The sequence below is a fragment of the Lemur catta genome, chromosome 6 (genome assembly GCF_020740605.2).
Source record: "Lemur catta isolate mLemCat1 chromosome 6, mLemCat1.pri, whole genome shotgun sequence".
Lineage (NCBI taxonomy): Eukaryota > Metazoa > Chordata > Mammalia > Primates > Lemuridae > Lemur > Lemur catta.
This window is the reverse complement of record NC_059133.1, coordinates 85,419,001-85,442,550: the sequence shown is the minus strand read 5'-3', so window position 1 is coordinate 85,442,550 and position 23,550 is coordinate 85,419,001. Positions and strand designations below refer to the sequence as shown.

General features: G+C 37.1%; 1 protein-coding gene across 1 annotated transcript in view; it reads left to right on the top strand.

The window, feature by feature from the left end:
- Positions 1-23,550, top strand: part of PTPRO (protein tyrosine phosphatase receptor type O) — a 246,894-nt gene that overhangs the window by 174,872 nt on the left and 48,472 nt on the right. Inside the window, exons 8-12 of the mRNA XM_045554266.1 lie at positions 1,672-1,792; positions 2,308-2,501; positions 3,476-3,587; positions 7,203-7,354; positions 8,535-8,655. Of these exons, the coding sequence (XP_045410222.1) occupies positions 1,672-1,792; positions 2,308-2,501; positions 3,476-3,587; positions 7,203-7,354; positions 8,535-8,655 (700 nt within the window). The remainder of the gene's footprint in view (positions 1-1,671; positions 1,793-2,307; positions 2,502-3,475; positions 3,588-7,202; positions 7,355-8,534; positions 8,656-23,550) is intronic.

Here is a 23,550-nt window from a genome sequence, read left to right as displayed (position 1 = left end):
ATATATTAGTTTTATCACCTAAAATGTATTTTTAAGAAATCAAACAGTACTGCATATCTGCATAACATACATGTTCTTATTCATAATTTGACTCTTTAGGAAATTCCCTCAGATGAAGACATCTAGTTGACTAACTTTGTCTATATGGCTTCCAGGAGAATTAAAAATCTAAAACATGGGCGAGAAATCCTGCTGTGAAAGAGTGTAAATAGAAAGGATGGATGGAAATGCTAGCTTATAAATTCAATTTAATCTTATTTTGGTCAAGCCAATGGAGAATAAATTTTGGCATGCTACTCCTTCCATGTATGTGTAGAGAAATTTGTGCCAATTCAAATTATAAGATTTCTACTGTGTATAATCAGATTACGATATTGGAAAGTTTTAAAATTCATAAATTCATATCATATCACCAGTGCTATGTTTATCCTTAACATTTTCATGAGACCCTCAAAAAAACTTACAGCATAGGTAAGCTGTCAACAATACTGTTCGCCATTGATTTGTGTTCCTTCCTACAGCAATTCTGCAATTGTATGTACCCCAGAGGCCAAAAAGTTGATAAGAGTAATGAGTTAATATTTATTGATACTCTGGCTTAAACATTCTCACAACTCTATGGGGTATATAATATTACTACCTATATCTTAACAATTAAGAAAACAAGGTAAGAATTTTAAATAAGTTATAAATATTTAATAAGTCCCCATGCTTATAAAGAGTGGAGTCAGGATTTGATTCCAGGCAATCTGAATAGAGAACCTATGTTCTTTCCACTAAGCAAGGCTGTCTTAACTTAGAGACACTAGAGTTTGAAGCAGCACACTTCCTAACCTGTTGGTTGAATCATCAATCCTTTTGAGTGCCAACATTCAATTTTAAGAAATGCATTTTATTCATCTATATGTTCTCACTATTTTTCTCTATATGGTGTTTGTTACATAACCAAATGTTGAGTTTTTTTAAAAAAAAAAGAACAGACCAGAAGAGCTTATCTAAATGAGAAATGTTCTCTACCACAATTTTATGGGGTTATAATAGCCTTGCAAAGTGCTTACCACTATATTTCAATGCTTAGCTCAGTGACCCCCCCCCATAGTGTAGATTAGCGGTCATAACACTATGCTTCTAGTCCCAACACTGCATCTACATATGTGACCTTGGCCATCCTCTGGCTTTTCCTTTTTCTATCTATTAAATGAGAGATTTAGACTAGATAATCTCTGAGGTTGTTTTCTCTTATGTAATTAGATATTATATGCTTCTAAGTGATGAGAGACCAAAGACATTTCTGCACTGATCTTTGCATGTAATCAGCTGACACTACAATTTAGGATGTCAGACTATCCTCGTGGCGTTGCTGATTTGATTATGGTTAAGAGGCTGCTGTGTCTCTAGTGTGCACAGTTACAATTGACATTGATGGTACAAAGCAGTTAACAGGGCTTAGAATAGCCACAGCGTTTGAATGTTCTGGGTTCCCTTCAGTGTTCACTTAAACTATAAATCATCCTAATTTTGAAATCTGACCTTCCTCAGCATGAAGTAAAGGCTTCTGGATTTCAAAATCATCTGTGATTCCAAAAAGAGTCCCTGAATACTATTTCAGCCTCTTTGTCACATTATAAAAGCCCAGCTCTAAATAAATCTTATTGCGTGTTTGGTTTAAAGGTGAACTCGAGCAAACCTATTATTGAAAATCTGGTTCCTGGTGCCCAGTATCAGGTTGTGATGTACCTAAGGAAAGGCCCTTTGATTGGACCACCTTCAGATCCTGTGACATTTGCCATTGGTAAGTTGCTAGCCACAAGAATAATGACTTCTTTATCTGAACACTGGTTGGAGGGATGTGATGTGCAAGCTCAAATCATCATCATCATATATGGAAGGCCTATGCTAGTGCACCCAATAGTCCACCCTTAGAGTAAGAAATAACTAGAATTGTATAAGTATACAATTCTAGTATACTAGGGAGACATCCTTAGCATTTACGACTTGGGGAAAAAAAATCAGAGACAAACATATTTACTGTTTTCAATGGTTGTATCAGCAGAGGGAAGCTGGGCACAGTGGCGCATGCCTGAAGTCCCAGCTACTCGGGAGGCTGAGGTGGGAGGATTGCTTGAGCCTGGGAGTTCAAATCCAGCCTGGGCAACATAGTGAGATTCTGTCTTTAAAAAAGAAAAAAAAAAAATTTGTATCAGAAGAGTGAAACCTCTGGTTATTAAGTAGAAGTTTGAGGCCATTACTAAGATATTAACCATTCCTTTTGGCTTTCTTTTTTCATCCCATCCTTCTTCTTTCTAGTTCCCACCGGAATAAAGGATTTAATGCTCTATCCCTTGGGTCCTACAGCAGTGGTTCTGAGCTGGACCAGACCTTACTTAGGAGTGTTTAGAAAATACGTGGTTGAAATGTTTTATTTCAACCCTGCAACAATGACATCAGAGTGGACAACCTACTATGAAATAGCAGCGACTGTCTCCTTAACTGCATCTGTGGTAATCTCCCCTTAACCAGCTGCCACATCTTCCTGTGGGAAAAGACCTGCCCTTGTGCAGCAAGTGTGTCAGAAAAAGTTATCTGTAAATAAGATCATTTTGTAAATACACATAGGTATTGCTCCTTTCAAGTTTTTTTTTAGCTGTTTTTGATTTTAGGTTTTGGGGTTCTGTTTTTGTTTTTGAGAGAGGTAATTGTGTGATGTTGGCTTTCACCTCTAAGTGAATTTATTTGCTAATCACCATTTTTTCCTTACGAATTTGCTTAAAGCAAAATAGAGTGCTTATTCTTTCTCTCTGTTCTTGAGGAGGAAAACACAAGAGATTTCCTTAGACATTCAGTAGTTAATTGATGTTGCCTATCTAATGACGACTCTTCTTGGCACTACAAATCAGTTAAATACCCCTAATGTCAGGCTACTAGAGGATGATTTTCAAGAGAACAGGTAACAATTGCTTTTTCTGAGGTTGCAATAATTTTTAGAAGTATGGTCCCTACAGGTTATGCATGAAGTACACAATTGCTCTCTACCCCATTGACAATCCCGAAGGACTTTTGTTTATGGACTTCTGGTCTACATTGGAAAAACAGAGTCGTGAGAGGTCACTTGTCTTAAAAATAGGGGACTATGTATGCACAGTCACTTACAAATAAATACTATTTCATTTGTGTAGTATTACATAGGAAATTGTGAAATGAAACCAAAATTGGAAATATTTGGCTCTGTATCTTTGAATCACATTTTAAAAACTATATTTTTAAATTAAATATCTTTGTATTTCATTTTATTTATGCATCACCTCATTCCAAAGAGAATTTTTTTATTATGGAAAATTTTGGAAATATGAAAAGGCACAAAAACAAAAAATAAAAATTATTTAATTCTTTTCACGACCTTCTGAAAGTAACTCTACTCCAAAGTTAGTATTTTCCCCCTTAGTCTTTTGTCTCCTTGCTTGTTTTTCTCATGCAGAGAATAGCTAATCTGTTGCCAGCGTGGTACTACAACTTCCGGGTTACCATGGTGACATGGGGAGATCCAGAATTGAGCTGTTGTGACAGCTCAACCATCAGCTTCATAACAGGTGAGTGGTGTGTGGGAAACAGTTCCATGAGGAGAGAACATTATTTTGAAGAGGTACAGAGGGGTCAAAACTCCCGAAAGTGCCAAACATTCACCCAACACTGATGGAGCATCAATTTCATGGAAGATAATATGCTTGATTTTGATCGTTCATTATTTGTTTGGTGGATAATCTTTAAAAATTGAAATGTCATTTTTATTGAGTTACTACCCTTGACTTTTATTCTGAGTCACCGACCTTGACTTATGTTCTCCCCAGTTGCGATTGATTAGAGATGTAGCCAGCAGAGCCTTTAGCTTCACACTGCACACACGATCGATTTTACCTATTCGATGACTGTATTTGTTAGAGTGCCTCCATTTCCTTATTAATTAGGCCATTTTTCAAGTCACAGGCTGACTGTAGTAGGGTTCATTGCATGAGCTAAAAGCAGGCTTTGTCTTCAGATATTGACCACACAAAAAAAATAAAAATAAAAATAAACAGGCTTTGGAGACAGGCAGACCTGGATTTGAATCATGACTCTGCCACATACCACATGCAACCTTGAGCATGTTAACTTTTCTAAGCCTCGGGTTTTTTAATGTGTAAAATGGAGATAACAGTATCAATTCTCTGTTATTATTATCCATCACTACTTCACTATTAAATAAGCTACTTTGCAAAATACATGGCACAAAATTTAAGCACTTAAAAAACTGTTAGTCTTAGATCCTCAAGAACTTTACATTATGTGGCTGCATCATCACTAGTCAGAGATAGCAATGTAAAGGAGAAATTCATCAAAGAAACACTAACCATTGTTGCTTTAACTATGATTTTTGTCAAGAACTTTTCATTAGACTACAAAGCTGAAGCGTTAGAGTTGTACTGGGAAAACAGAGGGGGAAAATATTGCTTAGATCAAGAATAATTTTGGCAAAATAGTTTCCTAGGTGGACATCTACTTTTACTGTGTTGAAACTTATCAGTGGAAAAAAAAAATGGAAAGAAATCAATTATATGTGAATTCTTACACAATTAACTTACATAGTATGTCACTTTTCTTTACTAATGGTTCCAGATATTAATAGTAATATTAGAGTAGAAAAGTGAAAGAATACCAAAAAAGGAGAAAATATCAATTATTTGACATGCACTGTGTTAGGCTCTTGACTGTATGAATAATCACATATTTAATTATAATTAAACTCAACTGTATCAATAATTCTTACAGTTTAATTTTATTGATATTAACTTTTTGAGAATGATCTTTCCTTCTCAGACAGGACAGCTGTCTGGAAAAAGCCAAGACTTAGCATCTCAACCTGGATATGCTCACTTCTTGCTGTAGAACATTGAGCAGATTATCTTAATAGTTCTGAGGCTTCTATTTTCTCACTGGTAGAATCCTCCAAACTGTTACCTGACAGGTGATTAATAGAGCAAAACTTAATATGTTAGAACACCACCTTGACCAAGTCTTTGCAGTGTCTCATTAGGTGGACATCAGAAATGAAATACTGATAGGATTTGGTGTTCTGACTCAAGAGGTTTAAGTTGTGCTTTTCAAGATGGGAAACTGACCAGGGTTGGGCAAAGTTTATAACAGTTCAGGTGGACATAGCAAGTCTGAATAAATAAACTGTGGTTAATCAGCAAGCTGTTTGCCTGGAGCAGTCTACTATCTCCAATAAATAGATCTTTGGAAATTTATCTTTTCCTGGGACAAACAACTAAGTGATGCTGATACAGACATTCACAGTCTTATCTGAGCGTATTGACACAGATGATGTCAATTCTCTCCTCTATAAAATGGGAATAATAATAATAAATACCTCACAGCATGATGTAAGAATTGAATTACACAATATAAATCATTGTTAAAATATGTATGATAGGTGATTATAATTTTTATACTTATTTTTAAAACCAGTTGAAATTCTAATGGGGTTTTTTTTTGCCTTTGTTTCCTTATTTCAAATAAGGATATTATTTAAAGCAAATAAAGATCTCATGCTTTACTTTCCTATGCTTTGAATTTTAATTTAAATTGCCAAATTGTGTGGTATAAAAGGAAATAGGAACAAAATATTTTAATTAAGTGTGATTCATTAGGAACTCAAATCTATTATCTTTGTTAGGCAACTTAGTCTGCAAGTTCGTAGTAATTATGCTAGGATACCAAATATTTATTAATAAATAGTGACATCTTGTGGTCTTGCAGCAATATGCCCGATTTTAAAGCAACAACATGGAGTATAAAAATCTGAAGACCTACTATCTGTAAAAGGAAAATATAAACTTCTGGGTTTGCAATTTTAAAAATGTTTCTTGTCCTAACTAAAATTAGGACATGAGAAAATATCCTTTAAAGAAATATATGTATAAATATTTGCATATGATGAAGTACACTGGAATATATTAAAAGGTTATAAAAAAGCCGAGGTGTTTCCTTAAGTAGAATATTCTGAAATACAGAGTTATGTTACTTATTATATGCATTGTTGATATTTCAAGATTTTATTATTGAACATACTAGAAATGCTACTCCTATTTCACATGAAACATAAATGTGTTTTTTACTTTATGTATAACAAATTCTTCAGTGAATAATTGTTTTTGAAAACATAGCTAGTTATGAATGTTTGCTCTGAGTATTAGCATCATAACATCATAACACAATTATTAAAGAAAATATTGTTTATGGTTTATAGAAATTTTCCAACTATTAATATTTTAGTTGATATTGTGCTGTATCTCAGAATGGACCACTTTTTACTGTCTTCAAACCAACATACACATGGATTTTAAATTCAACTTTGTTTTTTAAAATCTTCAGAATTATCAGTTACTTTAAAAAATAATTAAAGTGTGCTTTCAGATCTCACGTATTATAAAGCCTATGATGAACTTTCTTCCCCAGTTAGCAAAATTTTAAAAATTTAAATGTGTAAGATTATACAATAAAGTAACAAGCTCAATATTAGAATTGATTAATAGCTTTATGACATGATTTTTTTAAAAATATCCCTTCCTTCCCTCCCTAATTGCTTCAGCAATATTTATTAAGAGCCCACTTGCTGCAAAGCATGGGGCTAGACACCGTCAATAACATCGCTTTGTTATTTTATGGAAATAAATTTGTCTTCTATCCTACTTATAATGCTATTATCTTCTATCCTTCTACCTTTCTATCCTACTGTTTTTTATTCCCATAAACATCTTCACTACAAATAAAGAGAATTACTTTTACGGGACCCCCAGGTTTTCCAATACTGCTTGGATAATAATTTCACCAATGCCTATTAATATTAATTTATTGATGTCATAAATATACCCAAACAAATAAATATTTTAGGAATCATAACTGAAATTTGTGTAAAAGATCTTGATACCCTCAGACAAATGGGTCTGCCTGTCTTGTGTCTTAGATATACAAGGTGAGGTCCCAAAAAACAAGCGTCCACCCTGTGTCACCAACCTTCACTCTGTTACTGAGAGGTCTGGGAGTCCCTAGGACAGCTATGACTTTTAATTCTCCAAGTTAACACTATATGGGATTCCATGCTCTATTAATAAGTACTTTGCTTATTAGTCTATTATACTAAATTTTGCCTCTTTCCTCCCTTGCAGCTCCAGTGGCTCCAGAAATCACTTCTGTGGAATATTTCAACAGTCTGTTATATATCAGTTGGACATACGGGGACGACACAACTGACCTGTCCCATTCTAGAATGCTGCACTGGATGGTTGTTGCAGAAGGAAAGAAGAAAATTAAAAAGAGTGTATGTTCCTTTGACTCCCAGTATTGGGCAAATCTGCACATTTAGTTGCATGAACTATTGAAAATCATTAAACAAACATTTATTGAGACATCAAACACACGCTTATATGCCAGTTGGCACTGTTTTAGGCTCTGGAGATAAGACCATGAACAAGAATTAAATTCTTGTTTTCATAAAGTTTATCTTCTAATCTTTAACAGTGAGCTGTAATACTTGTAGCTATTGATTTCACTTACATTTAAAGTTATGATTTGAGCTTTTACTTCAGGATGCCAAACAATTTCAAGAAAACCACAATTAATATATTTCAAAATTTTGTCCATATATCAGCAACACCTAAAGATTTGGGTATGTTGGAAATACTGATTTCTTTTCTCCTGGTTTATTAAGCTTTTCACATTGCGTCATTTAGGGTAGAGACTAAACTGCTATAATAAACAAAAAGAGAGTAGCTCAAACACAATAGAGTTTATGTCTCTCCCATGAGAGCACAGAACTAACAGAGCACTTTTGCTGTAAGGGGTCATCCAGGGATCCAGATTCTTTCTGCTTTGTTGCTCCTTCTGCCACTATGATTGTCCTCATGCGCACAGAGGAATCTTCTTCATCATCACATCCATGTTTCAGCCTTCAGGAAGGGGAAGAGCACATGAAGGCTCAGAACTTACAGGATGTGAACTGGACTATAAATTGCCCATGTGACTTCCACCTAAATCCATTGGTCTGAACTGAGTTGCATGGTCCTCTCTAGCTGTAGGGTAGGATGGGAAATATAGTCTTTAGGTAGGAAGGCACATGTCTATAGACATGTCTGGGTGACTTCTGAGCTTATCCCAATGTACATATTGGTGGCATCTCAGCAATTGCCTTTTCTAAAATCTGCTATGAATATGTGGGAAGATATCAGAGTAATACCCACTCCAAATAAAAGAACTAACTGCAAAATTGTTCCATCTGATATATATTATATTAATACACTTTTAAGATGACCTTGCATTTGGCCCATTCCAGGAATTTGTATAATTTTATGAGGCTATAAAGTGTCCGTAATATAATAAATGGTACAATGCAGCATAGAACAGAGAAGGACTGTCTGCTGGAGCACTGTAGTTGTTTGGGGTGGTGTGCTGACTGGCTCATGCACTACAAGTGTAAACCCTCAATTTTGATGACCTTGCAGGTAACACGCAATGTCATGACCGCGATTCTCAGCTTGCCTCCAGGAGATATCTACAATCTCTCGGTAACTGCTTGTACTGAAAGAGGAAGTAATACCTCCATGCTCCACCTTGTCAAGCTAGGTAAGAAGAGTGCACAGGTATGAGTGTGAAACCATCATGCCAGGAGAGCTAGTGTTTGCATTGCTTAATTCAACAAGAACTTCTCAACTCAATGAAATAATAACAGAAAAACAGCAAATTATCTTTTGGGAGTGGAAAATAGACATTTATACTATCAAAAGAGTACATTCAACTTAGTATAAGTTTCTGTGAGTGGAATGTATACTGTGCTGGGAAACAGGGGTGTTCTTTATTCTTGGTAAGGTTAGAGAAACCGAGTAGTCTAAGGATTTTAGAGATGGAAGAACCTTAGAGATTATCTAATGCAGCGTTCACAGCTCTATCAGACAACATTCCATTTTTATACAAATATTATATAACACCCTCTTTAATATCTTAAATAGAAATTCATAGATAAAATAAGCCACATATTGATTTTTTTAAAGTTGACATAGTTTCCCAACTCTAATATAAAATCAAGGTAAAAGAAAATTAATCTATAATAAAATAATATGGATTCCCTAAATATACGTTCAAAACAACTTTTCTAAAAGACATGATGAAGTTGCCTGATACTTACACATAATTAAAATGAATGTTTGCGTTTACAAGAAATAAAAAGATCAGTAGTTCTTCATATAAGAAGTATAAAAATAAATGAAGGAATAAACAAGTTAATATTAATTAATTAATTAATAACTGAGCAAGCATAGGTACAGATGGTACCTAGAATAAAAACTACAGTTAGAATAAGTAATGAGACTAGATCTATTCACATATAATGACAAAAAGATGGAAATCACTTTAATTAAGGTAGAGATAACATATTAAGTGTTGTAAAATGGCAGTGTAGAAGCAAGTTGACTTCCCTTCCCTCCATAGAAAACCAAAAACCAAAACACAATGCTGATATTTTCACCAGCAATAACCCAGAACTCAAACATGAGAATGAGAGATATTCCAGGACCACAGAGTTTAAAAACTCCAGGCAGATGGTAGGAGAATTGGACTTCCACGTTTGTGATGTCTCCTCCCCTATTCTGATCAGCAATAAATACATGGAAATCTTCCCCCAACTGACAGTTTCTACACTGGAAAAAGTGACATTGAGGTGGTCAACCAGCTTTCCCACCATCTTGGGTTTCCTGGAAGGAGACCTGTCCTTGCCTTAACCCACAGGAAGCATCGTGACTGCCTAAGGGGAGAAATATCCCTGAGGACAGGCAGAGACAAAGAGAGAAAGCAGGACGGCCATCCCCAGCCCTGGAAACTCTACTCTGTAACTTGGCCAAAGGAGACACCAAATCAGAGAGCTGTTCATCGCCATGCTGGAGGAGGTACATTCCACAGCTGCTGTGGACACATCCCCTAACCAGTCTTCCCAAACTGCCAGAATAACCCCTGTCAGACTGCCCCCATTTTATGATATTATATACTAGAGCAGAGGTGAACCTGGGCTCAAGGCGCCACCTAGAGCCGAAAAGTAGGCAGCAACTTGGTGGTAAAGATTTGCTAAGCAAACATACGCAATAATAGCCAAAGTAAGGGGACCAGAGAAAATTGGAATAAGTAATCCTTCAACGCAAAGACATAGACATATACCCACAAGAAACAACAGCAAACAGGGAACTATGACCTTCCCAAAAGGACAAAGTAAAAATCCAGTGACTGATCCTAACAAAACAGCAATTCATGAGATTTTGACTGAAAATTCAAGATAGCAGTTTTAAGGAAAGTCAATGATTCAGAAATTTACCAGAGAAGTTTAATGAAGAGATTGAAATAATAAAAAAAGAAACAGAAATCTTGGAACTGAAAAATACATATGCTGAACTGAAGAACCCATTAGGGAGTCTCAACAGGGGAATGGACCAAGCAGAAGAATTAGGGAGCTCAAAGATTGGCTATTTGAAAATGCAGTCAGAGAGAAAAAAAGAGCAAAAAGGAACAAAGACCACCTGTAAAATACAAAAAAAAAAAAACCCTCAAAAGACCAAATGTAGTAATTATTGGTCTTTAGTAGGGAGCTTAGCAAGAGCAAGGGGTAGAAAGCTTATTTAAGGAAAGATTATTTAAGTAGCAGAACACTTTCCAAAGCTTGAGAAAGATATAAATATCCAGGTGCAAGAAGGTCTGAGATTCAACCCTAATATGACTACCCCACTACCCAAGGCATAAAATAATCAAACTTCCAAAGGTCAAGGACAAAAAGAGAATCCTAAAAGCAGCAAGGGAAAAGAAGCAAATATACAAAGGAACATTTTTCTGACAACAGACTTCTCAATGGATAAAGGTCAGGAGTGAGTGTAACTATATTTGCAAAGTGCTCAAAGAAAAAAACTGCCATCCAAGGATGTTGTATCCAGCAAAATTATCCTTCAGATATGAAGGGGAGACAAAGTCTTTCCCAGACAAACAAAAGCTGGTGGAACTCACACCATATCTGTCTTACAAGAAATGATAAAGAGAATTCTTCAATAGGGAGTTTAGCAAAAGCAAGGGGTAGAAAGCTAATTTAAGAAAGCTTTGCACTAACATGCAAAAAGAAACTTTTCAAGGTATAAAACCCATTGATATAATTAAGTATGTGGACAAACCCAAAATGTTCTATTACTGTAATTATGGGGTACAATCTACTCATAACTCTAGTATGAAGCCCAAAAGACAAATCCATCAAAAACAATAACAGCTACAGCAACCTGTTAACAGATAGGTAATTTTAAAATATGTAAATTAAGACAACTAATTTAAAAATATAGAGGGAAAAGCATTAAAGTGTAGAATTTGTAGATTTTGCATTTGTCTTTTTTGGCCTTTGTTTCTATTCTTTTATTTGTGATCTAAGTTGTCATCTCTTTAAAATAACTTGTTATATCTATAAGATGTTTTTTGAAAGCCTCATTGTAACCACAGCACAAAAACCTATAATAGATTCACTAAAAATTAAAAGCAACAAATTAAAACATACTTCCAGAGAAAATCACTTATCCACAAAGGAAGACAGTAAGAAAAGAAAAAAGAAAGAGAAGAGTCTCACAACAATCAGAAAACAGGAAACAAAATAGCAGTAGTAAGTCCCTACTTATCAATAAAAATACCGAATGTAAATGGTCTCAATTCTCTAGATCCAACCATATTCTGCCTTCAAGAAACCCACTTTACCAATAAGAAATATATAGACTGAGAGTGAAGGGGTGGAAAAAGATATTCCTTGCAACTAGAAACCAAAAAAGAGCAAGGGTAACTAGTCTTATATCAGATAAAATAGACTACAAATCTAAGATTATAAAAAGAGACAAAGCAGGTCACTATATAATGATTAAGGGGTCAATTTAGCAAGAGACTATAACAATTATAAGTATCTATGCACCCAACACAGGAGCTTCCAAGTATCTAAAGCAAACATTAGTAGATCTAAAGGGAAAAATAGACTGCAATATAATAATAGTAGGATAATTCAACACCCCACTCTCAGTAATGGACAGATCCTCTGGACAAGAAATCAACAAGGAAAGAGCAGAATTAAACTACACACTAGATTTAATAGACCTAACTGATATTTACAGAAGATTTCATCCAACTGCTGCAGAATACATTCTTTGGATTAGCACACAGAACATTCTCCAGAATATACCATATCTCAGACCACAAAACAAATCTGAACAAATTCAAAAAAATTAGAAATCATATAAAGTATCTTTTCTGACCACAGTGGAATAAAACTAGAAATCAATAACAAGAGGAACCTCAGAAAATACACAAACACACGGAAATTAAACTACATGCTCCTAAATGACCAAGGGGTCAGTGAATAAATTAAAAAGGAAATTTAAAAATTTCTTGAAGCAAATGAAAATAGAAATGCAATATACCAAAATCTATGAGATGCAGAAAAGCAGTACTAAGAGGGAAGTTTATAACAATAAATGCCTAAATCACAAAAGTGGAAAGACTTCAGATAAAAAACCTAATGATGCACCTCAAGGAGCTAGAAAAACAAGAACAAACCAAACCCAAAATTAGTAGAAGAAAAGACATAATAAAGATCAGAGAAGAGGCCGGGCGCAGTGGCTCACGCCTGTAATCCTAGCACTCTGGGAGGCTGAGGCAGGCGGATCGTTGGAGCTCAGGAGTTCAAGACCAGCCTGAGCAAGAGCGAGACCCCGTCTCTACTAAAAAAATAGAAGGAAATTATATGGACAGCTAAAAATATATATAGAAAAAATTAGCCGGGCATGGTGGCACATGCCTGTAGTCCCAGCTACTCGGGAGGCTGAGGCAGAAGGATTGCTTGAGTCCAGGAGTTTGAGGTTGCTGTGAGCTAGGATGATGCCACCGCACTCACTCTAGCCCGGGCAACAGAGTGAGACTCTGTCTCCAAAAAAAAAAAAAAAAGATCAGAGAAGAAATAAATGAAATTGATACTAAAAAATATACAGAAGATCAACAAAACGAAAGTTTTTTGAAAAAGTAAACAAAATTGACAAACCTTTAGCCAAACTAAGAAAAAAAGAGAGAACTAAATGAATAAAATCAGAAACAATAAAGAAGACAACTGAGATTGCAGAAATACAAAGAATCAGGAGAGACTATTATAAACAACTGTATACCAACAAATTGAAAAACCTAGAAGAAATAAATAAATTCCTGGACACATGCAAGCTACTAACACTGAACCATTAAGAAATAGCAAATCCCAACAAATCAATAGTGAGTAATAAAAACAAAGCTATAATATAAAGTCTCCCAACAAAGAAAGCCCAGGGCCTAATGGCTTCAAATATCTCAAGAAGAATGAATATCAATCCTACCCAAATTCTTCAAAAAGACTGAAGAGGTGGTAATACTTCCAAACTCATTCTATAGATAACACACCAAGCAAAATAATAAGCTATGGATGAGGGGAAATAAGGAAAGTATGATATTCTTGCAAATGAACTGGAACTTTTTGTGTAGTGTAATATCAAAATAATTCTTTATATTATGACATACAACTGAGAAGTGACAATGTATAACAAAACATACCTTCTACATTCAGAAATTGACCCTGTATTAAGGTATACATTTACTTTTTGATACCTAAAGGGACAGTACCCTAAAATCATCAGCAGGCAATGGTGGATCAATTGACAAAAAGTTATGTGGTAGACCTCTCTGGGCAGTATGAATGAAAGAGTAGTAACTCAAAAATAAATGGAAAATTTCAGTACATAATTCTCATAGCAGAGACCTCTTATCATTTTTACATTTCGAAAATTAAAAATCTATGGAATCTGCTTGCATTATTTCAGGACAACGAAATAACTTAGGAGTAAAAAGAAAAAAAAAATCTACGAATGGCAATAACAAAAAATATTTTCCAAATAGTTAATGCAATTTAGCGACATCACTATTTCAGATGTTTGTTAATTTATAATATGTGTTTGTGTCCATTCATAAGTCTCAAATCAACTCTATTATTACATATGTCATATATGCAGCTATAAGACTGATCCAAGGGTATTTTATTAGTAGCTTAAATACTGTGAGTAGCATTGTTGACAGTGATGTACTTTTAGAAAACACTTAGAAAATCTCAAACAAAACAAATCACAATCTTTCCTCCGTTTACCCAGTAATTGAATTTCTCCACAATTCAATGCTTAGGACCTTAGGACACTGAGTCTGTCTTTTTTTTTTTGAGACAGAGGCTCACTCTGTTGCCCAGGTTAGAGTGCCCTGGCATCAGCCTAGCTCACAGCAACCTCAAACTCCTGGGCTCAAGAAATTCTCCTGCCTCAGCCTCCTGAGTAGCTGGGACTACAGGCACACATCTAATTTTTTCTAATTTAAGTTGCCCAGCTAATTTTTTTTTTCTATTTTTAGTAGAGATGGAGTCTCGCTCTTGCTCAGAATGGTCAGGGACTCCTGACCTTAAGCAATCCTCCCACCTCGACCTCCCAAAGTGCTAGTATTACAGGTGTGAGCCACTACACCTAGGGCACTGAGTCTTAATTTTTTTTTGCCTCATATTTACCATGGCAAAAACTAGCTTTCTGTGCTGAAACACTTTAAAATTATATAGGTGCTTGGAAATATGTGATGTATTGATTAGACACTATGGGCAGAAAAAATAAATTATTGAGTAATTTTAATAGTATCTTAATTAGATTTAAATATCTCTTGATGTCAACTTTCTTCTAAGTTATTTTACTTAATTTCTTGAAAAAACTTCCAATAATTGTTATGTGTTTAAGTACTTACAATTTATATTTATAGTAGATTTACTCTGGTGTGACATTTGAATGTCATGTGAGTTGTGAGACATGGGACAGTTTTTCATTTGGAATGATTTTGATTACTGCAGGACAGCTAGCATTTCCAAGTCCTGTTCAAAGAATAAGCAACTCGCTCGGTTGTGACTAACAAAAACATTCCTGCAAACTTTCAAACACCCTCAAGGGGGAGCTACTGCTTCTGGTGAGAATCAAGAGTAGATAGAGTTCAATTTTTCCTGCATTGAAGGCAATATGCTCTTCTTCCCTAGTAGTCTATACCAGAATTCTAGAAATGTGGAGAGCTCCAACTTCCAACATTGTATGATCTTTCTATTAAGAAAAAAATTGGGGTTGGGCAAGGTGGCTCACTCCTGTAATCCCAGCACTTTGGGAGACCAAGGCAGAAGGATCACTTGAGCCCAGGAGTTCAAGATCAGCCTGGGCACCATATAGAGACCCAGCTCTACAAATAATTTTAAAAAATTAGCTGGGCATGGTGGTGCATGCCTGTAGTTCCAGCTCCTTGGGAGGGTGAGGCATGAGGATCGCTTGAGCCCAGGAGTTTGAGGCTGTGTTGACTAAGGTCATCCCATTGCACTCTAGCCTGGGCAACAGAGCAACACTCCAACTCTTAAAAAAAAAAGAAAGAAACAAAAGAAAAAAAATTGCCTGCCTAGCAATTTCAGCCATTAGCTCTGATTTTGTCATCTGTGGATGTAAAGATCAGCTCAAAACTTGTTTCCAGGGAACTAAAATTACTTGAAGATTGTGTTCATGCTCCCCATGCCTTTCTTCCCCCAAGCTTCACTATTACTGGGTGCTGTATGTATTTCTCAAGTCCTAGCTGCTTTTCCCAACTCATTTGGTTTTTCAATTTTCCTTAAAATTTGCGTTCAGAGGTGGTCTTACCAAAGTAATATTCAGTGGCCCTATTGGGTGCTTCACTGTCACTTTTCTGTCACATTATTGATGATCCATGGAGCCTCAGGAATATGGGTCAGAGTCGTGGACTAGCACAATCATATCTACACATGAGTATGAATGAAAACCATGATAGTGTCCCAAACTGATCATGAGGTTTGGAGCCTCCAGGTCTATTTGATAACAAATGGGACATGTAAACCAGCTTAGAAAATGTCTTTAAACTTTTTAAGAAGGAAGCATGAGTTTCCATAGAAATTATTTCTAGTGAATATAACTCTTAGAATCGATGAGATTTTCCTTTTTGGTATCTTAATATCAGATGGAATGTTGCCTCTAGCTTGTTTCTCCCCGAAATCAAAGGAATCTGCATATGGGCCTGTATTTTCTTTTTTCCCTGAAAACTAGATAAACTTACTTTTTATCTTTTGGTCAAAAGGCCTGTTTTCTATTTTACTAATCATGTTATTGTGTTTTATAAGCTCTTTCCATGTTCTGTTTACACAATGTCTTGGGCCTGTGACTGCTCAATCGATACCAATGAATTGAACTGAAATTGTGGGCCTCAAAGTCAATATTTAACCAAAATAAGTTTCACCTTTCACAGACATGAAATAATATTTTGCTTTAGTAGTAACTGAATTGCAGTTGTTTTTACTTTTTGTTGTTTCACAAAACTTTCATTCTAGTCATTTTATTTTTCTTCACCATATGTTTTCGATAAACATAGAAGTCACATGAATTCTCTTTTACAACTTTAGCACACAGATTTCTCAGGGCTTGTTCAAATCAGAATGCCATTGTTGAAGCTAGGGCCAGAACTGGCTGGGCTAACCTGTGGTTCAATTTGTAATAGAGGCCTCTTGAGAGTGGCTCTAAATGGCTCCTGGTGCCATGGAGGGCAGGATCTACCTCTATGGAAAGAAACCAAGCTACAAATGAGTCCGGTATAATATAAATTAATCCAAGATGACATATACAAGGGTAAAGAGCCCTCAAAACCTTCGCCAAGAATTTTCAATTGTCATAACTAAACATCCATAAGAAGACATGTAGCAATAGTGGTGCTATTCTCAGGGTGTTAAGCCAATTCCACCAGGAATTTTAGGATGCCAGCAGTTTCGTGGTACTCTGATGGTATGTGATGACAAGTCCCTTTGACAGTCAGTCATTACAAATGTCAATCAAATCTGCACCTAAGACTTATCATTTTGCAAAAACTCATTGTTCCAAATATGATAGTGGCTTAAACCAGTAACTAGTCATATTTTCTAGTCTTAGTGAATCTGCCTAGAACCCTGAGCCAACTTTTGGAGGATTTGCTATATCTACATCAGAGAATCCATTTTACAACCTCAAAAGAAAAAGAAATGAAAAGAAACAGGAATGAGAAGTGTTGCACACATCACAAACAGCTGTCTTGTAATAAAATATCCATTCATTAATTCATTTAACAAGTATATACTAAGAATCTTCTAAGCACTGCTCAGATGCCAAAGTACTATGGCAATGAACCCAAAGGACTACTTTCACTTTCTGCTTATAAGAAGCTTATGATCTAGTGAAGGGGAAGAGGGTAACAAATGCTTTACAGAGCATTAAAACAGGGTAATGGGGTACAGGGTGACTATGTGGTAAAAGCTTTCTTGAGGAAGCCATGGAGGCTGAGCTCTGAATAACAAGAAAGGGCCGGCCTTGAAAAGGTTGGGAAAGAGAATGCTAGGCAGAGGGAATAGGAAGTCCAGATCACATAGGTTTTTTTAAGGCATGGAGTTGGGATTTTGATATTTATTTTATTTATTTATTATTTAGAGACAGGGTTTCATTCTGTCACCCAGGCTGTAGTGCAGTGGCACTATCATAGTTCACTGAAGCCTGGAACTCCTGGGCTCCAGCCATCCTCCTTCCTCAGCCTCCTGAGTAGCTGGGACTATAGGTGTGCACCACCATGCCTGGCCAATTTCTCTTATTTTTTGTAGAGATGGGGTCTTGCTATGTTGTCCAGGCTGGTCTCAAACTCCTGGTCTCAAGAGATCTTCCAGCCTCCAAAAGTGCTTAGATTACAGGTGCTACCACTACAGCCTGGGATTTTATTCTTTGAGCAATGAGAAGCCACTTGGAGAATGTAAAATAAATCATCTGATTTACATTTAAAACAATCCCTCTGATCACTTAAAGGAGAAAGAATTCTTGCATCAACAATGAAAGCAGGGGGTCCAATGAAGGGGCTATTTGTCCTGACATTAAACAGTATTCTAATTCAATGAAGCTGCATGAGAATGATGGTGACTCTGACTACAGTGGCTGTGATGGAGATGAAGAGGAGTGGACAGAATTCAGGGCCTTTTTTGGAGGTTGTGTCCACAGGACTTTCTGATAGGAGAGAAAGGGAAATTCAGAATGACTCTTATGCTTTGCTCTTGAGTAACTAGGGTGCATGGAGGTGATGCAATTCACTGAGATTGAAAAGACTAGAAAACTTAAAGAAGGAAGTTTGGGGTAAAGTAAAAATCAAGGATTCTTCCATGGATGTGAAACACTTGAGACGACTATAGGACATCCCAGTGCAGATGCCAAGTAGAGAGATTATTGATATGTGTGTCTGAAGGTCAAGGGACAATTCTGGGCTGGAAATATAAATTTAGGAGGGTCTGGATGAGATCGCCAAGTAGTACATAGAAAAAGAGAAGAGAAGAGAAGAGAAGCCCTCAATCTAGTCTAGAACGCCCCCAGCATTCAGAGACAGAGCAGAGGAGGAGGCGCCGGCAAGAGAGGCTGAGGACAGTCACTGAGGTCAAAGAAAACAGAATGTGCACACACCCATTGTCAAACTTCTGCTTTGTCCTGACCACACACATGTGCAGGCAGGCTCAAGATAAAGAATCATATAACTTCAGCGCTAGGAGAGTTTGGAGATGACTTAGAGCCAGGTCCTCATTTGTGCAAGCTGCAACCTAGAGAAATTTGATGCACTTTACACATTACTGGGCCTGAGTCTAGAAAGAGTCATTGGGTACTTTTCACCCATTTGCTGCTTATGGCTTCCTGGATTGGGGTGTTTTTCTTTTCCTACAATCTTCATTTTTCTGTTAACATATTTAACAGAGCAGGGAGGAGCCTCACACCCACTCTTGCGGCTTTCTGTTCCTCTTTTGGAATTTGGTCTCAATTTCATTGGCTTGATTTTCTTACTCTCAGTCATAAAAGCTTTTACACAGATGAGAAATCTTTAAAACATAATTTGGCTAGGGACAAGAAAAAAATCAAAACACCTTGGGCTGGGTGCAGTGGCTCACACCTGTAATCCTAGCACTCTGGGAGGCCGAGGCGGGCCCATCGTTTGAGTTCAGGAGTTCGAGACCAGCCTGAGCAAGAGCAAGACCTCCTCTCTACTAAAAAAAAAAAAAAATAGAAAGAAATTAGCTGGACAACTAAAAAATATATATGTGTGTATATATATACACAGAGAGAAAGAGAGAGAGACAGAGAGAAGGAGAGGGAGAGAAAATTAGCCGGGCATGGTGGCACATGCCTGTAGTCCCAGCTACTCAGGAGGCTGAGGCAGGAGGATCGCTTGAGCCCAGGAGTTTGAGGTTGCTGTGAGCTAGGCTGACGCCACAGCATTCTAGCCTGGGCAACAGAGTGAGACTCTGTCTCAAAAAAAAAAAAAAATCAAAACACCTTGAGATGTTAGGAATTTGGGGGATATTAAATGCCTCACCCTCTCTCTCTCACCCCCAATATATATACAGCTATGGATATAGATACAGATAGATATAGATACTTATCGGCTGCCAGTCAACTAGAAAGAAGCTAATAAAATATTTAAGGTCCTACACTTTTAAAAAATTCATTCATTCTGTCAATCAACGAATATTTGCTTAGCTTTTACTATGTTCCACAAACTATTCTAGGTTCTGAGGACAAAGAAATGAACAAAACAGACAAAAATTTCTACCCTCATTGTGGTGGAGAAAAAGAGACAATAAACATAAATAGAAAGACATTCATTGGTGATAAGTGTCATGGAGAAAAACGAATCAGGAAAGGAAGATAGGAAGTGTTGTGGGGGTAACAGGATCACCCTGGATGGAACAGGCTGCTCAGGGTAAGGGCAGGAAACCAGTTAGGTGAGATGACCATACCTCTCTGTCGCCTCAGACACTACTGTTTTACATCTCTTACGGATCAGCTGAAAGCCAGCAATCCTCTTTAGCAATCCTTTTCTTCCCTAAAAGTATGCCAGTTTGGACACTTTAGATAAATTACATGGTCACCTTAAAGCTAGGAGACCATTGCATCTACCCAGATCAAGGATGACACTTGCTTGGGCCAGGCTGGCAGCTGTGGAGGTGATGAAAAGTGGTCAGATTTCAAAATTTATTTCGAAAGTGGAGCTGAGAGAATCTGCAGCTGGATTTAGATGTTGTCTAGGAATGAGTGAAAGAAAACTAGGGAGGCACCAACGTCTGGAGCCTGAACAATTGGAAGGATGGAGGCGCTATTTATCAAGTTGGGGAAGATTATGGGAGAGGCTGGTTTGGAGGGAAGATCAGATTCAGGTTTGGATGTGTCAACCTTTGAAGGTGCCTTTTAAATAGTAAAGAATACTGAGTAGGCTATTAGATAAAGAGGCTTGGATTCAGTGGAGACTTCAGGACTAGAAATACCAATTTGGATGTAGCCAGGAAACGGACTTGATGAGATTATCTAGGAATGAATAAAGAAAAAAATAATGCTATCCATGGACTAAGCCCTGGGCCACTTCGACTTTAAGAAGTGAAGGTGTCCAGGAAAATCCCGCAGATGACTCTGAGGAGGAGTGCCCCGTGAAGTAAGAAGGGATACAGAAAAGTGTCACGTCCCAGGAGCCAAGCAAAGCAAGAGCTTCAAGTGATTAGAGAGTGGGACCCCGGTCAAACCTGCAGATACCCCAGGTAAGATGAGGAAGGAGAACTGACCACTGGCCTTAGCAACCCAGAAGTCACTGGTGATTTGAGAAGAGATATTTGGTGAGAGTGGGGAAGGGAAAAAAAATCTAATTAAAAGGAGTTCAAAGTGAATGAAAAGAGAAAAAGTCAACCAACTTTTCAGGAGTTTTCTTTATAAAGGGAAGCAGAGAAAATGCACAGGAGCTAAAGGATAAAAGGATCTGAGAGCTTTTATTTGTTGGTTTGGATTTTGTTTGGTTTTGTTTGTTTCTTTACGTGGTGAAAACAGCTTGTCTGATAAGCCTGTGGGAATCAGGATGGTTCGACAGAGCACGGAAAGTTGATGATGCAGGATAGTCAGAGGTGAGACTGGTGGAGAAATGTCCTTGGTCGGGTCAGAGGGGATGGTCCAAGGGAGCCAGCGGAGGGGCTGGGGTCTGGGTGAATCTTCCGGAAGACGATGACAGACAGAGGATATGGGCGTTAATGGGGTAATGAGTGGAGCGGAAGTCATGATGGTAGTTCCTTCTGACTAACTCCTTATAAGATAAACACAAGCGTGTTCTTTAGGTTTGCAGAGGACCATAAATGCTCTGCTACCTGCATGGCTGGCAGCCCCATGCAAGCATTGTTTTCTGGTTTAGATTTTCAGTGACAGCCATGCCACTGTCCCATGGCCACGCACCTGGGCCTGCCACTAACCAATCCCTCTCCTCACTGTACACCTCCCCACTTCTCATTACAGTCTTCTGAGGGTCACTGCAGTTTGCCAACTGCCCCCAGCCATGTGACTCGACTTTAGCACTTCTTTAAAAGTATTTCTCCCGCCCACCATAAAGTGATTGAGTATTTTTGCAGGTGCCTTATTCAACTCAGTGTATTGGAAGAATCTGGAGGGTGGACTCATAAGACTATGAAGTCTGGCACTGACTTAAATACACAAGCCAGTGTCAGTCTGGAAAAGTTGGTCTTCCGGGCGAACGAACTTTTCAGGAGGCCTTGTCAACCCAAGTTATATGCAAATGAGTGGAAAATACCCTTTCTTTTAGGGAGGGAGCCAGGGGTAGTAGGAAAGACCTTAATTAGGGGCATAGAGGTTTAGATCCCAGTTTACGCTTTCACACAGACCAATCGTGTTATCTTAGGAATGTGCCTCAGGGCCTTTGCATTTCAGTTGCCTGGCTATAAAATGAGGGTGCGGACTACATGATCTTTTCCTTCAACTTTTAGAACCAAATTCACATTTGGATTCAGAATAAAGGCAACAAGGTTAATGACTCAATGAAAGCAGTGATCTTTTCCGAAGAATTTTGCAGTATATAATTCATAACCAAAAAACATGCTAAGTAAAAACACATATTCTTGGAATCATTAAAAAAGAGGAAGTCAGATATTTTGTTAGGAAACTAAGTATGTTAAAAGAGAGCTTTCTCTGAAAAACTCTATTAATCTTTAGAAATTACTTAAGCTGCTAAAACTATAAACATACCCGATGATTCACAGAAGGGGATATTATACTTGCTACCACTAAGCCATAAAGAATATATTTTAAAAGCTGTGAAAATGACAAGTATTTCTAATTTCTGAGAAAATTTTATGTTTTGTATATGAAAAGGGCCTAAGTATAAGTTAATGCATTTTCAGAGGCTAAATATTTGCCTGAATGCTTTTTATATTTCCCAGTGCTATTTTAAAATGTTCAAATTACTTATTAAATGTACCTAGGGAAAAAAGCTCCCTAAGTTGATGAGAAAAAGCCTAATAAACTTCAGGTCACACGAGGACTTCTGTTCTTTAATATAAATATGTACTCCTCTTAATTTTATTGCGTAGCCATCTTAACTCACCCTAAATAATTTTTCCACCTCTTGTTTTTTTCCTTTCAAACAGCGCTTTCTTTTGCAGATTTTTTTTTCTCACCAACTTGAACTTAATTTATGCAGCCTCCACTACTTAAGTTGCAGATATTTTCTTTGGCCAAGTTGAATATAAGTTCTATGACTTGCACTTCTTAAGGTAGATTTGCTTGAAGTTGAGTAAAGTAAAAATAAATTTTAAAAATTTACTCTACATGTTAAAGATCACACTTTGTATATAAAGAGAATACTAGAAAGTTGTCAGTAAAGGAAGATTGGAAATCGATTTTGTCATGTCAGTCACGGATTCTGATGATGTTTTTACAGTGCTTTTCTACTGAATTTCCCTTATTACCATGTCACACATTTGTAAAATGACTCACCAAGCTTAGAGGTGTAAAGTACAAACAGAATGAAACTAGCTGGTCCATTCTTGCCCTCATAAACGTGCTGCAGGCGGCCAAATTAATGGGTCACGTTAAAATAAGAAGCAATGTAATAGCTACCAGAGAAAGCTGGATTTTACACAAACACATTACATTCTGCCCCAAGGCTAAATATTACACCTGAGTATTCCCTTTGGAATTCCTGAGGAGAGGAAGAGATTTGCTGCCAGAACACAGAATGAGAATCAGACACTAGCTCATACTTCAGGAAGGTCACTTTCACTCCCCGGGGATCCCAGGCAACAGCTTGAGCCTCCAGTAATCCGATCTAAATTAAGGGGCAGAGCTAGCTTTGCAGCCCTCCACTCTGCCCGCGTTCTGTGCATGGCACTTGATTTTCTTTTAAAATTAGATGGATTTCCAGCCCAAACCTGGAGAGGCAACAAACGCGAGAGAAAAAGGGAAGAGGGAGGGCCAGCTATCTGAGTAGAACACTGACAATGTTACCCATACCTCGTTTTGTGAAAAGAGTATGTCTATATCCTTTGCCCATATACATAGGTAC